The sequence below is a fragment of the Oncorhynchus mykiss genome, chromosome 13 (genome assembly GCF_013265735.2).
Source record: "Oncorhynchus mykiss isolate Arlee chromosome 13, USDA_OmykA_1.1, whole genome shotgun sequence".
Lineage (NCBI taxonomy): Eukaryota > Metazoa > Chordata > Actinopteri > Salmoniformes > Salmonidae > Oncorhynchus > Oncorhynchus mykiss.
This window is the reverse complement of record NC_048577.1, coordinates 44,153,171-44,170,150: the sequence shown is the minus strand read 5'-3', so window position 1 is coordinate 44,170,150 and position 16,980 is coordinate 44,153,171. Positions and strand designations below refer to the sequence as shown.

Sequence of the window (16,980 nt, the reverse complement as noted above, 5' to 3'; positions counted from 1 at the left end):
GAAGTGGAATGTTACAAACACATTAATAATAGGCCAGACTGCCCCCATCAAGAATATCAGAGCATGTCATTGATATTGTTAATATGATAAGCCTTGGCAAGAACATGTATGTCAACCCCCCTCAATTTAAGGGGCTTTATTGGCATGGGAAACATATGTTAATATTGCCAAAGCAAGGGAAGTTGAAAATAAACAAAAGTGAAATAAACAATAAAGATTAACAGTAGACATTACACTCACAAAAGTTCAAAAATAATAAAGACATTTCAAATGGCATTGTGTGCAAATAGTTAAAGTACAAAAGGGAAAATAAATAAACATAAATATGGGTTGTATTTACAATGGTGTTTGTTCTTCACTGGTTGCCCTTTTCATGTGGCAACAGGTCACATATCTTGCTGCTGTGATGGCACACTGTGGAATTTCACCCAATAGATATGGGAGTTTATCAAAATGTGGTTTGTTTTCGAGTTCTTTGTGGATCTGTGTAATCTGAGGGAAATATGGGTCTCTAATATGGTCATACATTTGGCAGGAAGGCAGGAAGTGCAGCTTAGTTTCCAATGTGTCAAGTAATTCTCTTTTTGTTTCCTCATGATTTGGTTGGGTCTAATTGTGTTGCTCTTTCTCTCTCTCTCTCACTCTCTACACACACTCTGATTCTCCCTTCCACTATAACAGTTCCCCTCTGGCTGTTGACCCTGTCCTGTTTAACAGTGGCAGGCAGGCAGCCAGCCCCTATCTCTTATCAGTCCTGACCTGCAGTATTAAACCCACACCAGCCCTAGATCAATAGCCATGTATTTATTGGATTGTGTGCCCTGAGGCAGACAGGCTGCAGCCCGACAAAGAGGCACACCTGAGCTCCCCCCCATCCCTCAATCCTTCTCTCTCTCTCTCTCTCTCACACACACACACCACTCTGTTTGGGGTTTACATCCCCTCCCTCCCTCCCTCATTCACTGCGAGAGAGAGGGAGGACAGAGAGAGAGAGGGATGGAAGGAAACAAGTTTTGAATACAAATGAGCTTCTCTCTAGTGGCACAGATACCACACATCCCTCTCTCTCTCTTACTCACACACGAATACACAATCTTCCACACACGCTGCCTCTCGGTCTGTATTGGAAGACAGCGCAGCACATGCAGTAATTCCCGACACTTAATTGATTAGCCCAGGCTGCTTATTTGAAGTGGCTAATTAGAGGGGGAGTGTGTCGAGTGTGTGAGGAGGGCTGGGGAGTCGCTAGCGCTCTTTATCTCCGTGCGCGTGTGTCTGTCTGAGGAGCTCCAGTACCACGCTTCACTCTGGAGCATCAGGAGGAGGAGAGAAGAAGAAGAGAAGAGATAGAGAGGCAGCTGGGTGGGGAGATTTTCACTACACTTTCCCTCATCTGATATGGCCTCCGCGTAGGAATCTGGTGCCACGGCAACAGAGGAGCTAGGCAGCAGCGAGGTGTCTAAGGTAAGAGGAGGGTGATGGGTTTTCCTCTCCTCCGTCTGTTTTCCTCTCCTCTGTCTGCATGGGTTGCAGTATGAGGAGCATTAGCATGCTAACATTGCGCTGTATGTCAATGGTTCAGATTGTGGTCTGATGCAGAGGCAGTGAGAGTGTTTTGGTGTTTATGTGGCGGTGAGGAATGTTACACCATGGTATTCCCCAAAGGGAAGCTCTAATAACCTAGCGTTCTGAAATCCTATTAGGGTCCCCCCCTACCTACACCGCCCTATTAATAGCGTGAAGTGGGAGGGGGGGGGGGGGGGGGGGGGGGGGGGGGGGGGGGTGTATGCATGTAAGTGAAGGTGTGTGTGTTCATGTATTCTGCACACATGATATCTGCAGATTCAGCATGTGGTCTGGTTTGAGTGAAACATGTCTGTCAAGAGCAAGGCACACGCACTCAACATACTACCATCCTGCATGCTAACTACACATACCTTGGTAATGCACCAAGACAACAGTGCAGTGATTAAAGGGACTTGGACTGATCTCTTTGAACGTGATTGGTTATAGGAGAGTATTCAGCAGCACAGGATAGCCACACAAAGGGTGAAAGAAAGAAGCAGACAGTGCCATGTAAATGCTGCATTGGGCTGTACAAACACATTGAATATACTACCTTGTACCTCTCTGAGTAGTACTGTGTCAGGGGGATGGCTACATTCAAGGATGGAAGGATCAACCAGACTGCCATATACAGTGCCCTTCACAAAGCATTCACACCCCTTGACCTTTTCCACATTTTGTTATGTTACAGTCTGAATTTAAAATAGATTAAATGAAGATTGTTTTGTCACTGGCCTACACACAATACCCCATAATGTCGAAGAGGAAATACGTTTTACCATTTAATAAAAAATGAAAAGCTGAAATATCTTGAGTCAATAAGTATTCAACCCCTTTGTTATGGCAAGCCTAAATAAGTTCAGGAGTATGCATTTGCTCAACAAGTCACATAATAAGTTGCATGGACTTACTCTGTGCGCAATAATATTGTTTAACATTATGATTTAATGACCACCTCATCTCTGTACCCCACATATACAATTATCTGTAAGGTCCCTCAGTCTAGCAGTGAATTTAAAACGCAGATTCAACTACAAAGACAAGGGAGGTTTTCCAATGCCTCAAAGAAGGTCACATATTGGTAGATGGGGGGGGGGGGGGGGGGGGGGGGGGGGAAGCAGACGTTGAATATCCCTTTGAGCATGGTGAAGTTATTAATTACACTTTGGATGGTGTATCAATACACCCAGTCACTACAAAGGATACAGGCATCCATCCTAACTCAGTAGCTGGAGAGGAAGGAAACCATTCAGGAATTTCACCATGAGTCAAATGGTGACTTTAAAACAGAGTTTAAAGGCTGTGATAGGAGTAAACTGAGGATGGATCAACAAGATTGTAGTTACTCCACAATACTAACCTAAATGATAGAGTGAAAAGAAGAATGCCTGTACAGAATAAAAAATATTCCAAAACATGCATCCTGTTTGAATATGAAGCGTTATGCTTGGGGCAAATTCAGCACAACAGTTCACTTCATATTTTCAAGCATGGTGGTGACTGCATCATATTATGGGTATGCTTGTCAACGGCAAGAACTAGGGAGTATTTTAGGATAAAAAAGTAATGGAATAGATCCTAGAGGAAAACCTGGTTCCGTCTGCTGATAGACTACTTAGACAATGGGAGACAAATTCACCTTTCAGCTGGACAATAACCTAAAACACAAGGCCAAATATTCACTGGAGTTGCTTACCAAGACCACATTGAATGTTCCTGAGTGGTCTAGTTACAGTTTTGACTTAAATAGGCTTGAAAGTCTATGACAAGACTTGAAAAGGGCTGTCTAGCAATGAACAACAACCAACTTGACAGAGCTTGAGGAATTTAAAAAAGAGTAATGTGCAAATATTGTACAATCCAGGTATGCAAAGCTCTTAGACTTACCCAGAAAGACTCACCGCTATAATCGCTGCCAAAAGGTGATTATAAAATGTATTGACTCAGGGGTGTGAATACTGATGTAAATGAGATTTTTCAGTAAATTTGCTAAAATGTTTTCACTTTGTCATTATGGGATATTGTATATATGGGTAAGAAAAAAATATTGAATCCATTTTGAATTCAGGCTGTAACAACAATGTGGAATAAGTTCAGGGATATGAATACTTTCTGAAGGCACTGTACATTGTACTTTGCTCTTGTATGTTCATATAGAATATTACAATATATATATGTGCAGTTGTAATATATCTGTGTGTAGTATCTCTCAGTATGTGGTAGAAATAGCTGGACGTGAAGGCAGCCGTGATCCAGATTGTAGTGTCCAATTAGCCTTTGTGTCCCCAGGCGGTGTGTGTCTGTACATGTGCCTGTGCGTGTGTGTCGCACGCGTGCATGTTCGTGTGTGTGTCTGAGGGAGGAGAGTGGACATATGGTTTCCTGGGCTCCTCTCCTATGACTGTAAATTCAGATCAGCAGGATATTGTATAGTTCTCCTCCTCCTCTGTGTCAGCTAACTAGTCACTAGTCTATTCATATTAACAACCTCATCCTCATCCTTTCATTCACTTCACATGTCCTTTCCTCCTAACCCCCATCTCTCATTCTTTTTCCTCCCTCTCGCTTTCCCTGGTATTTTCCTCTCTTCCCTCAATTTCTCTCACTTTTGTGTTTGTGTGTGTGTCTGTGGGCTGCAGTGTCTCAGTGATGACAGGCTGGCTGGGCTCTCTGACGGATGGCAAGCCAACAAGATCAGGACTCCTGTCACCCTGCCTCCCTTTCAGATCAAATCCAGCTGGACTCACACACACGCACACGCATGCGCAGGCAGGCATATGCTAACAAACAACACTCTCTCTCCTATCTCTGGGTAAAATTGCCCTTGGTGTCCTACTTTTATCTTCCTCAACAAATCTCTCTCTCCTCCCTCTCCTCCCTGCCCACCCAAAAGGTTTCTACAAAATGCTACATATTTTCTATTCGGTATGCAGCACATGTGGACACAGAGGCTTTCTCTTTGACAGACACTGTTCCATCTCAAATAGCAACACCTGTGTTCTGACTTTCTCTCATCCCTCCTCCTGGCATCCTGATCTTAGGGACGTTAGACACCTGGCCGTCCCCCCCAGGCTGCATTACACTGCCCATCAGCTGCTGGGATCAGTAGAGCAGGATCACCAAAATATCCTGTGTGATTTTCCCTTACCTGGTGCCTCAGCTTGTTCAGTCACAGCTACACGATGTTTGAGAGAGAGATATTTCTAAAAGCAGCCCTGCTTCTCTTCGTTCTCTCTGCTGCTAAGAGCCCAGTGTCATTCCTTATTCATCCTCACAGCCTATTCTCTGACATCCTGCCAGACTGACTGTCAGTGGGGGGAGGCACACAACACTAATTTCCTCCGAATAGAGGTCGATCTGACAACGCCCAGGAAATGGGAACTCTCACAGACCTGATCCAAGCTATAGGATCTTTTCAGGAGGAGTTCTGGTACACAGAGGTTGGATGGTCGTAAGAAGGTCCCTGCGTTTCACCTGACCACCTGACTCGCAATAGCCTATGACTAGGGCCTGTAGTTGTTCCTGTAGTCAGGGAAAACCTCAGGTCCCAGCTCAGGAGACTCCTCACTGACTGAGCACCATGTCCAGTTTGCATTGTTCCTGTCTGTCCCTTAGCCTTGCCTTGAACCGACAAGGCTAGCTTGTTGTATTCTTCCCCTCAAGGTAATTCTGCTGGGGATACAGTGTATTTTTATTTTACTTCACCTTTATTTAACTAGGCAAGTCAGTTAAGAACAAATTGTTATTCTACCAAAAGGCAAAAGGCCTCCTGCAGGGACGGGGGTGGGATATTTTTTTTATATATATATATATTACTATAGGACAAAACACACATAAAGACAAGAGACACAACACTACATAAAGCGATACCTAAGACAATAACATAGCAAGGCAGCAACACATGACAACACACCATGGTAGCAACACAACATGACAAGAACATGGTAGCAACACATCATGGTAGCAGCACAAAACATGGTGAAAACATTATCGGGCACAGACAACAGCACACAGGGCAAGAAGGTAGAGACAGCAATACATCACGCAAAGCAGCCACAACTGTCAGTAAGAGTGTCCATGATTGAGTCTTTGAATGAAGAGATAAAACTGTCCAGTTTGAGTGTTTGTTGCAGCTCGTTCCAGTCGCTAGGTGCAGTGAACTGAAAAGAGGAACTACCCAGGGATGTGTGTGCTTTGGGGACCTTTAACAGAATGTGACTGGCAGAACGGGTGTTGTATGTGGAGGATGAGGGCTACAGTAGATATCTCAGATGGGGGGAGTGAGGCCTAACAGGGTTTTATAAATGAGCATCAACCAGTGGGTCTTGCGACTGGTATACAGAGATGACCAGTTTACAGAGGAGTATAGAGTGCAGTGATGTGCCCTATAAGGAGCATTGTTGGCAGGCAAATCTGATGGCCCGAACGGTAAAGAACATCTAGCCGCTCGAGAGCACCCTTACCTGTGGTGTAAAGCGTGTAGACATGACATTGAATGAGACATGCAGACAGAGGGTTGTGCCTTGGTTGGAATATAGTCTAATTCAGTATAGATGAGAACATAAATGTGATTATGCAAATGTCAAGAGCATATTTCTAATCTAAGACTACTTTGCATCATTACAATATGCTATTTCCATGTTGTGTTGTGTATTGGCTGGATTTATGTTTATTCTAACTCATAAAGGTTCCATTCATTATAGTGGCATTCAGTGTTAGACACAATCTGTATTTTCATTTCAGCACTGACTCATCAGGACTGAGGGAGAGGCTCATTACTGCACACTGATAGGCCTATTTTATACTATTTAGTTGTTTCTTTGTGTTTGTTGAGGAGAGTGGGAGGGAGTGTGTGGGTGGGGGGGTAGGGTCTTTGCACTTTGTCTCATGGCCACAGAGGTAACATGTAAACAAAATTGTCATTCTGTATAAGAACATCAAGACCCATTGTTCCATCCAACGCTACATTCTTGTCATGGGATAAAACTTAAATGTTATACTTTGAGCTTGGCCTCAAGCTGCCTTTAGATCAAGACAACTCTTACTGACCTGGAACGCTCTTTCCTTCACAGGTGTGAGGAGAGAGAGAGTGCTGGAGAGAGGACAGGAGAGAGAGAACGAGAGAATGATGGCGGCGGAGGAGGAGAAGCCGGGTTTGAAGAGCAGCAGCTCCATAGTTCCCTGCTTCTTGTTTGTTGAGGTGAGTTGCCAAGTCTTTCTTTTCCTGATTGGCTAAAATGACACTACTGGGAGGAGCTGATGGACCCTCTGGCTCCTCATGGGTCCAGTAGGGCCTCTTCATGCTGGTTGATGATATCTCTTTATGGGGAATTTCCGTATCCCTTAACCTTCCCCATATTCAGTTTCTCACCCCCCTCCGCTCCGCTCAGAGCTCAATGAGCTCCATTCATTCTACTACTTGACCTCAATTGGCTGTTGTCTGCTGTCCAGCAGCCAGGGAACACTTTCTCATATTTAGCTTCAGTGGAAAATGTTGTAAATATTGTCAGCTCAACACACATCCACCTCACTGCCACGGTCTCTCTGCCACGGTCTCTCTGCCACGGTCTCTCTGCCACGGTCTCTCTGCCATGGCTGAGACTGAGTAACATGGAACAAGTGGGTATAAAATAGTTGTTATAGTATGTAATCTCTTCAGATGGAGCTTCCTGTCTTCACACTGCTACAATATGTGATCTCTGCTTCCTGTTTATATGAGTCTTTGCATCTGATCCATTGAAGAATTTAGTGATATCACAGCTAACTGTGTTTTGGATAGGTACTGGATGCTCTGCACACACTGTCAGGCACATGCACACACACGTGCACGCACGCACGCACACACACACACACACACACACACTCACATACAGATCACAGGCGCACACACACACGCACACAAAGGACAGGGTCTCTCCCGTAGGCGTGTCCCGTATTGCTGTGGGAGCTACATTACTCAGAGGGTATTGAAGGTCTCAATGCTGTTAGTTTATGGTCCACAATAAAGGCACTCCCTTAGTCCACTGTGCCATCCCTCATACATATTTAATGTGAGGTGGAATAGGTGATATTTGAGGTACAAGGTGTTCTGTGTCATATGAGGTGTGATGTATGACATGTAAGGTGAAAAGAATTGTAAGAGGAATGAAGTGCTACATACCTTGTGGTATTCAGTACAGTTGTAGTGATATGTGGGATTTGTGGAATCATAATGTGCAATATGTGAGGTAGCAGTGAGTGAGTGCAGAAGATGTGACAGTGTGGTCTGACTGAGACCCAACCATTTTAGCTCCCCTCTCCCCTGTCCCTCTCCCTGTCCCCCTCCCCTCCCCAGCGGTGTGTCACAGACAGACAGTGATTTAGACTGAACCAGGACCTGCTCTTTTATTTAGACTCACACCTCATCAGCACGTTTCCATGGAAACCAATCAGCTGGATAAATGTTCTGTCTGTCTCTCTCTTCTACCTCCTTTCATCCACTACCTACCCTCTTATGCAGGCTTTAGCCTCTCTCTCTCTCTCTCTCTCTCTCTCTCTCCCTCCCTCCCTCCCTGAAAGTCATAGACATTTATTAGATATAGATATCTCCTTCTGTCTCTTCTATCTGAATGTGAATTTCAACATCAATAGCGCTTATACGGATCACTTTCTCTCAGCACTGGGTTGATACAAAAGATGCATGGAAATGCCATTGTCAGAACACAGACATGCTTTTAGGAAATAATCCACTGTGTGTGTATAATTAATCAGGTGTAGCAGAGAACTCAGCTTTTGGGTTGTAAAGGCCACATTAACATAAACAGTTATCCAGACCAATGGAGGAGGAAATACAAAGTCCCCCTCCATGCCCCTCTGATATCTTTGGATGTACTGCTATTGGACAGCCGGTATCATGTGATTGGGGTGTGTGGTGCGTCTTGTAACCTAATATTGATGTGTCCTGTCCACACAGCACCATGTATGGGTGGTCACAGATTCAGTTTATGAAGTGTGGGAATGTGTTTTGTATAATGGCTGCAGCTGCAATATGGAAGCAGGAATAACCTAGCCGAATAGTTGGAAACATCAACTTCAATGAACCAAAACTTAAACCATAAAGAAGTAGTCAAGTAATATGCTCTACACACACTCTACTCTAACATTTTAAAAAGCAACGATAACTGATTTACTCTCAATGTTTCAAATGTTTTATTTGGACGCTAAATGACCCGTTCTGTTCTACATGGTGTGCTTTCCCCTCTTATCAAACATGTCCCACGTTTCTCAGCCACTGTTCTGGACTGAATGGTTATGAGTCAGAATCACGTTGGAGATGTCCGTGACTGCAGGGGTGTTTAATGTCTTTGGCATGAGCAGTACTCATAATGAGCAGTACTCATTTGTGTTTGTGTGTGGGCATCATCTATCTCTCACCACATGCAGTGTGATGGACCATTCCCCTCGGCGTTCCATGGGAGGACTCTATAGGACTCTATACCCACCAGAGGGCACTGTTGATGTACTGTTAGGGCTTTCAGAGCTGCTTTTGGAAGCTCAGTAATACTGTTTCGTCGTGGTTTTGTGTGTCCAACCAGAGTCAATTTGTCTTTATATCCTGCTAATGTTTTATTTAGCCAATGAAGCTCCGTTTTGTTGTGTTAGTTTATTCACAGTAAGGACAAGGAATGGTAATGGTGACAATTTACGGTAATGAATATTCCACATCTGTCCATTTGAAAACGAGTTGCCTTCATTTTCATAGAATTTTAATTATTGTTCAGAAGAACACACACACACACACACACACACACAGTCTCATTAACACTTTAAATAGGTGAAAAAACACCTTTCCTTCTCTTTTGCTTCCTCCGTCTCTAAAGATAACCCCAGTGTGTGATGGTGGGTAACACCTGTCGGAGAGAGTCTTTCAAGTGAAGTGCACAAAGAACACACACACACATATTTTTTTTAGAGTGCTGTGATCAGCTGGAGCGCTAAGACACAAAGAAAAACAGACTTTTCCTTTGGTTGCCATCTGGTAAATGTCCATTAAAGAGCTGCCCCTGCTTTATGTTTTGGCCTCTGAATCAAAGCAGGGAGAATGCACTCAGCACTCAGCACTCAGCCAGCCCAGCTTGAGGTAGCCACAGCACAGTGTTTTCAGCAGCTCTGCACTGTGGAAGGGAAAGTAGTAGTTCAAGTAAAACAATGAGAGAAGCATGAATGACTGGTGAAAGACTGTGATTCGGAGGTCCCTATTTCAGAAGTATTTGGACAAATTCATTGTTTGTTTTGCTTTTGTTTCAGATTATGTTGTACCCAATAGAAGTGAATGTTTCATGGAATTAATTCTGAATAATGATGAGTGAGAAAGTTACAGAGGCATAAATATCATACCCTCCAAAAAGTATGTATTGGGGGTGTGGTCTTTGTGCCTGTCATATTTCAGTTTTTTATTTCTAATAAATTTGTTTTTGCTTTCATTATGAGGTATTGTGTGTAGATTGATGAGGGTGAAAAAAGTATTTAATCAATTTTAGAATTAGGCTGTAACGTAACAATTTGGAAAAAGTCAAGGGGTCATAAATACTTTCCGAAAGCACTGTAAGAGAATTTGACAAAATACTTATGACACTTTGAAATATTTATTTTACTAGACAAGTCAGTTAAGAACAAATTCTTATTGACAATGACAGCCTACCCCAGACTACGCTGGGCCAATTGTGCGCCACCCTATGGGACTCCTAATCACAGCCAGATGTGATACAGCCTGGATTTGAACTAGGAACTGTAGTGATTCTCTTGCACTGAGATGCAGTGCCTTAGACCGCTGCGCTACTTGGGTGTGGTGGGAGAGTTGATGCATGAAGTGCTTTTATTTCTAAATGGTAAAACAGTACCAGTCAAAAGTTTGGACACCTACTGTCACGAATCCCGTTTCCTGAGTCTGTTTTTGCCTGTGTTCTGTCCTGGAGTGTTTTTTCCGGCGTCCTGGAAGGCACCCTATCTGGTTGCCGGGCAATGTAGCCAGTTGGGGTTTTCTGATTACCCGCACCTGTATCCCATCAGCTATCTGCACACCTGGTCCTGATCATCATCTCTCCTCTTCATAAGCCCGGACCTGACATCCATTCCCTGCCGGATCGTTAGCCATGAACAGTATGTTGTGCCAGAGTATCTGCCTCAAGTTGGATAGAATTTGTTTTGTTGTTTGTTACGTATTGCTTGCCTTAAACTTACCTCCGTTTGTTTTGTCTTCAGTTACTCACCCGGATCATTTACCCCATTCCCGCCTGGTCGTCGGAGGATTCCGCTTCCCCATTGGATACACCTATTTACTCCCATCAACTCACCACCGCTGCCCGCTACGCCACCTGGATATATCTAACCATTCACTTTCACTTGTAAATAAATACTCACCTTCTTCCTACTCTCCTTGTCCTGGTCTGCTTCTTGGTTCGATTTTGAAGAATCGTGACACCTACTTTATGTTTAGCTTTATTTTTACTATTTTCTACATTGTAGAATTATAGTGAAGACATCAAAACTGTGAAATAACACATATAGAATCATGTAGTAACCAAAAAGGTGTTAAACAGATGCAAATATATTTTAGATTCTTCAAAGTAACCACCCTTTGCCTTGATGACAGATTTGCACACTCTTGGCATTCTCTCAACCAGCTTCATTAGGTAGTCACCTGGAATGCTTTTCCAACAGTCTTGAAGGAGTTCCCACATATGCTGAACACTTTGCTGCTTTTCCTTCACTTCCTTCACTTCCTTCCTTCACATCCAAACCATCTCAATTGGGTTGAGGTCTGGTGATTGTGGAGGCCAGATCATCTGATGCAGCACTCCATCACTCTCCTTCTTGGTCAAATAGTCCTTACACACCCTGGAGGTGTGTTTTCGGTCATTGTCCTGTTGATAAAAAATTATAGACCCACTAAGCACAAACCAGATGGTATGGCATATCACTGCAGAATGCTGTGGTAGCCATGCTGGTTAGGTGTGCCTTGAATTCTTAGTAAAGGTGACATTCTGTACTGTTGCCTTGTATTAAACATTTTATTTCAAATACAAAATGCTGGAGCATAGAGCCAAATGAAACTTTCTAGCTTCACTGTCCAAATAATATTAATAAATACATAGGGGAGTGTATATTAAAGGTGGATTTACATGAGTAAAATATGTCTAGTGAGATCTATCAGATTAGCAACTTTTCTATTTACACAAGCCTTTGATGTGGTGTGGCCAAAGCCACATTCCTGCTTCATGTGGGAGTGTAGCTATTAGCATACTGTTAATGTCATTGTATATGGACAAACAAAATGAGGATAGCAATTCAAACTATACAGGAGCTTCTCATCTAAACCATATTGCACATAGTGTTGCAGGCTTGATTAACGCAATGATTCACAAATTTGGCTAACAAAGCAAAAATGCTGCCTACTGGTATTGGTGTAATTAAGGTAATTCTTGCATGGACATGTGGTGTGGGAGAGCTGTTGTCTTTACACTGTACCATTCAGAGGGCGGTATGTGATGTAGATTTCTTCCACACTACCTCTGGAGCTAGTGTGGGAGACATTTCTTAAAGAGAGATTTAAATTGAGAGCATGTTGACGAGCTGCATCACCGCTTGGTATGGCAACTGCTTGGTATGCGACGGCAAGGCGCAACAGAGTGTGTACGGCCCAGTACATCACTGGGGCCGGGCTCCCTGCCAACCAGGACCTCTATACAAGTCAGTTTCAGAGGAAGGCCCTAAATAATGTCAAAGACTCCAGTCACCCAAGTCATAGACTGTTCTCTCTGCTATCGCATGGCTAGCAGTAGCGATGCACCAAGTATAACTAGTTAGTCTGGCTAGCTATATGGTTAACTATTTAACTATCTGCATCAACCCTTTTTGCACAAACTGTTTTTGACTCATCTCATACACTGCTGCTACTTTTATCTATCATCACATCACTTAGTTACTAGTTATATGTATATATCTACCTCAATTACCTCGTACCCCTGCACATCCACTCAGTCATTCTAAGAGGCTCTAAAACATTCCTGATTGAAGCATTCCACCATTTTGCATTCAATAAGTTTTTTTTTGTTCATTTTTTTATTTCACCTTTATTTAACCAGGTAGGCCAGTTGAGAATGAGTTCTCATTTACAACTGCGACCTGGCCAAGATAAAGCAAAGCAGTGCGACATAAACAACAACACAGAGTTTCACATGGGATAAACAAACGTACAGTCAATAACACAATAGAAAAATCTATATACAGCGTGTGCAAATGAAGTAAGATTAGTGAGGTAAGGCAATAAATAGGCCATAGTGGCAAAATAATTACAATATAGCAATTAAACACTGTAGTGATAGATGTGCAGAAGATGAATGTGCAAGTAGAGATACTGGGGTGCAAAAAAGCAAAAATAAATAACAGTATGGGGATGAGGTAGTTGGGTGGGCTATTTTCAGATGGGCTATGTACAGGTGCAGTGATCTGTGAGCTGCTCTGACAGCTGATGCTTAAAGTTAGTGAGGGAGATCTAAGTCTCCAGCTTCAGTGATTTTTTTGCAATTCGTTCCAGTCATTGGCAGCAGAGAACTGAAAGGAAAGGCGGCCAAAGTAGGAGTTGGCTTTGGGGATGACCAGTGAAATATACCTGCTGGAGCGCGTGCTACGGGTGGGTGCTGCAATGGTGACCAGTGAGCTGAGATAAGGCAGGGCTTTATCTAGCAAAGACTTATAGATGACCTAGAGCCAGTGGGTTTGGTGACGGGTATGAAGCGAGGGCCAGCCAACGAGAGCATACAGGTCGCAGTGGTGGGTAGTAAATGGGGCTTTGGTAACAAAACAGATGGCACTGTGATAGACTACATCAAATTTGCTGAGTAGAGTGTTGGAGGCTATTTTGTAAATAACATCGCCGAAGTCGAGGATCGGTAGGATAGTCAGTTTTACGAGGGTATGTTTGGCAGAGTGAAGGAGGCTTTGTTGCGAAATAGGAAGCCGATTCTAGATGTAATTTTGGATTGGAAACGCTTAATGTGAGTCTGGAAGGAGAGTTTACAGTCTAACCAGACACCTAGGCATTTGTAGTTGTCCACATATTCTAAGTCAGAACCGTCCAGAGTAGTGATGCTAGTCGGGCGGGCGGGTGTGGGCAATGATCGATTGAAGAGCATGCATTTAGTTTTACTAGCATTTAAGAGTAGTTGGAGGCCACGAAGGAGTGTTGTATGGCATTGAAGCTCGTTTGGAGGTTTGTTACACAGTGTCCACAGAGGGGCCAGAGGTATACAGAATGGTGTCGTCAGCGTAGAGGTGGATCAGAGAATCACCAGCAGCAAGAGCGACATCATTGATACATACAGAGAAAAGAGTCGGCCCGAGAATTGAACCCTGTGGCACCCCCATAGAGACTGCCAGAGGTCCGGACAACAGGCCCTCCGATTTGACGCACTGAACTGTATCTGAGAAGTAGTTGGTGAACCAGGCAAGGCAGTCATTTGAGAAACCAAGGCTGTTGAGTATGCCGATAAGAATGAGGTGATTGACAGTCGAAAGCCTTGGCCAGGTCAATGAAGACAGCTGCACAGTAATGTATTTTATCGATGGCAGTTATTATATCGTTTAGTACCTTGAGCGTGGCTGAGGTGCACCCATGACAAGCTCGGAAACCAGATTGCATAGCGAAGAAGGTACAGTGGGATTCGATATGGTCGGTGTTCTGTTTTGTTAACTTGGCTTTCGAAGACTTTAGAAAGGCAGGGCAGGATGGATGTAGGTCTGTAACAGTTTGGGTCTAGAGTGTCTCCCCGTTTGAAGAGAGGGATGAACACGGCAGCTTTCCAATCTTTAGCGATCGCAGACAATATGAAAGAGAAGTGGGTGATTGTTGTCGCTGTAGCCAGCTGTCAATCAATCTTCTGTGAATGTGGTCTCTTAGTATCACTTTGTCAAAGTTCCCCATCCTTTTAGTGTTTCATTTATAATCCCTCATTTGGGATTAAATGTGTTTCAAAACATAGAATATGTGGAAACACCTTAAGCAGTTGGCTGGATAACTTTCTGCACTCCCCTTTCTCACTCTAGATTTCCATACACCCAGTTCTAATATGGTTACATGTCTAAGGATATTTCAATATTTCAATTTAGAACCCAACACCGCAGCTTTTACTGCTATTCCTGTGTAATTCCATATTTATAAAGGACCTGCAATGTAAAGATTTTATAAGCCTTCATTCACATCATTTTCAGGTGAGTGTGTCTACACTCGTAAGAAGCAGGAACTGTGATATGTGCTGTAGCATTAATGTATGTGTTTTTGCAATGTAATCAGTGTAATGTGAGTACAGGGTCTCCTCCCTGGTCCCACACTATGAAGGGGTATGGATCTGACTAAATATTTACACCCAGTGATTCAGGCCCCCCTGTGTGTTGGTCTGTGGGTCTGTTTACCAGCCATTATAACCCAGTTTACAGCCCCACCCATCCTCACATAGTGTACGACAGAGGCATCACTGGGACAAAAGAAGAGCTGTACTGAAAATAGGGCGAGAGGGATTTCATGACAAGAGGGGGAAATCAGAGGAGAGTTGCATAGCGGAGAAGTTACATGGAAAAGAAAGAGTGGTTGGGAGAGGGAGTGAAGATTGAAAAGCAGAAACAGAGAGAAAGAGATATTTCAAGAAGGAGCCCTAGAGATGTTTTCTGGAGGACGATCTAAGCTCAGCTCACATCTCTCTTTTGTACCCATTCTACTCTCCCCCTCCTCCACTCTTTCACACAGATCGGTCATCTCTCTCTTCCTCTTTCTCTCTTCCTCTCTCGCACTTACTCGTTCTCCCTCTATCTCTCTATCTCTCTCTCTCTCCCGTTTCTCACACACACACAGCCCTGAAAGCATGCCAAACTACCAACCTCTCCATGCTACAGTACCTCTCATATGCCATTTTCACTCTCCTCCATCTCTCTTCACTCACCCCCTCTCAACCTTTCTCTTTTCCTGTCCCTTCCACTCCCCCGCCATCCCGTCCTCTCTTTCCTCCCTCCATCCTTGTACACCTCCTCTTCCTCTGCTTTCCTTTCTTCCTCCCACCACTGGGATCTGTACAGACCCAACAATGCACAGTGAGACATACTTCCTGTTAATTTAATCTCCCATCCCTCCTTGTCCATCTATTTTTCCTCCTCCATCTCCGTTATTTTGCTCTCTCATGCTTTCATGCTCTTTCTCTTTCTGTCTCCCTCTGTCTCTCTCTCCGTCTCTCTCTTTCTCTCTGTCTCTGTCTCTGTCTCTGTTTCTCTCTCTGTCTGTTTCTCTCTCTGTCTGTCTCTCTCTCTCACACACTCACACTCTCTCACACTCACACTCTCTCACACTCACACTCTCTCACACTCACACGTTTCTATTGACTAGTATCTGCTCTGTCAAATAGTCACATGATCAGCTGCTGGCTGGCAGAATGAGCAAAAAGTACTATCTCTAATGTTGCTAGCTATTCAACATGTGGGTCTGATAGATGTTGAGATGGATCTTATGAAAGAAATGAAGAGAAAGGATTGAAGAAAATTAAGAGTATAGATTGATTGAAGAAAAATATCTCCATTCCAGCCTCACTCATCTCCCATTCAGCTCACCTGTTTGTCTGGCACAGGCCTGAGATCAGGATTAGACCACAGTCCTGCCAACTCTACTGTAGTCTGTAGTTGAGCTATAATTAACACTGACCTGCTGTCAGCTGCATGGATGGGAACATCTACCTAGGAGAGATTTGGTTGTTGACACACAATAAGAGTATATTAAGTTGTATGTAATGAGGGCAACACCAACTCCTTAGACTGAGGATGCCAGTGACAACCGTCTCTGTGTTGTTGCATCGTGTCTTATAGTGTGGAGGGCAGGAGTGATCTCTCTTCTCCACATGCATTGGTCAGTACCCTGGAGAGGGGTGTGTGTTTATAAAGGTTACACAACGTCCATTTGAGCCCCCCTCCCAGCCCACTTTACAGTCAGTTACAGAGGAGCCTCCCAGCTCAACATGCGATTCAGCACACACCAACACACACACAAACACTTGTATGCACATAGGGTAAGGTAAGCAAGTTGAAGGGAATTTTCTTTAATCTACACACTTAGTGAATCATACAATCATCTGTTATTGTGCCCTCTACCCTCACTGTTGGACCTGGTCCTTAGTGAATGCTATTTTTGTGACTGTAGAGGGGGAGAGAGGGGACTTCTGCTGCTACCACCACCACCCCTAGTCCTGCACCTGTTCCCTGCATTCCCCCTCCTCTCTCCCCATGTCTCCTGTCATGTCTGGGCGGTTCAGTGTAGCGTGTGTGATGGCAGTAGAGTGGAAGGCTGTTGGGGGCTCTTAATGGACAGCATGTGTTTGACGTGGGCCCTTGTGCCCAGCT

General features: G+C 43.9%; 1 protein-coding gene across 3 annotated transcripts in view; it reads left to right on the top strand.

Annotated features, from left to right (window-relative positions):
- The first annotated feature begins 1,000 nt into the window (after window positions 1–1,000).
- Window positions 1,001–16,980, top strand: part of LOC110486489 (phospholipid phosphatase-related protein type 5) — a 47,796-nt gene continuing 31,816 nt past the window's right edge. For 2 of the 3 annotated variants that reach the window (XM_036941203.1, XM_036941202.1), the window contains exons 1-2: window positions 1,001–1,464; window positions 6,639–6,766. In XM_036941203.1, coding sequence (XP_036797098.1) covers window positions 6,692–6,766 — 75 coding nt within the window. In that variant the 5' untranslated portion in view covers window positions 1,001–1,464; window positions 6,639–6,691. The remainder of the gene's footprint in view (window positions 1,465–6,638; window positions 6,767–16,980) is intronic. The other variant, XM_036941201.1, reaches the window with a different exon arrangement.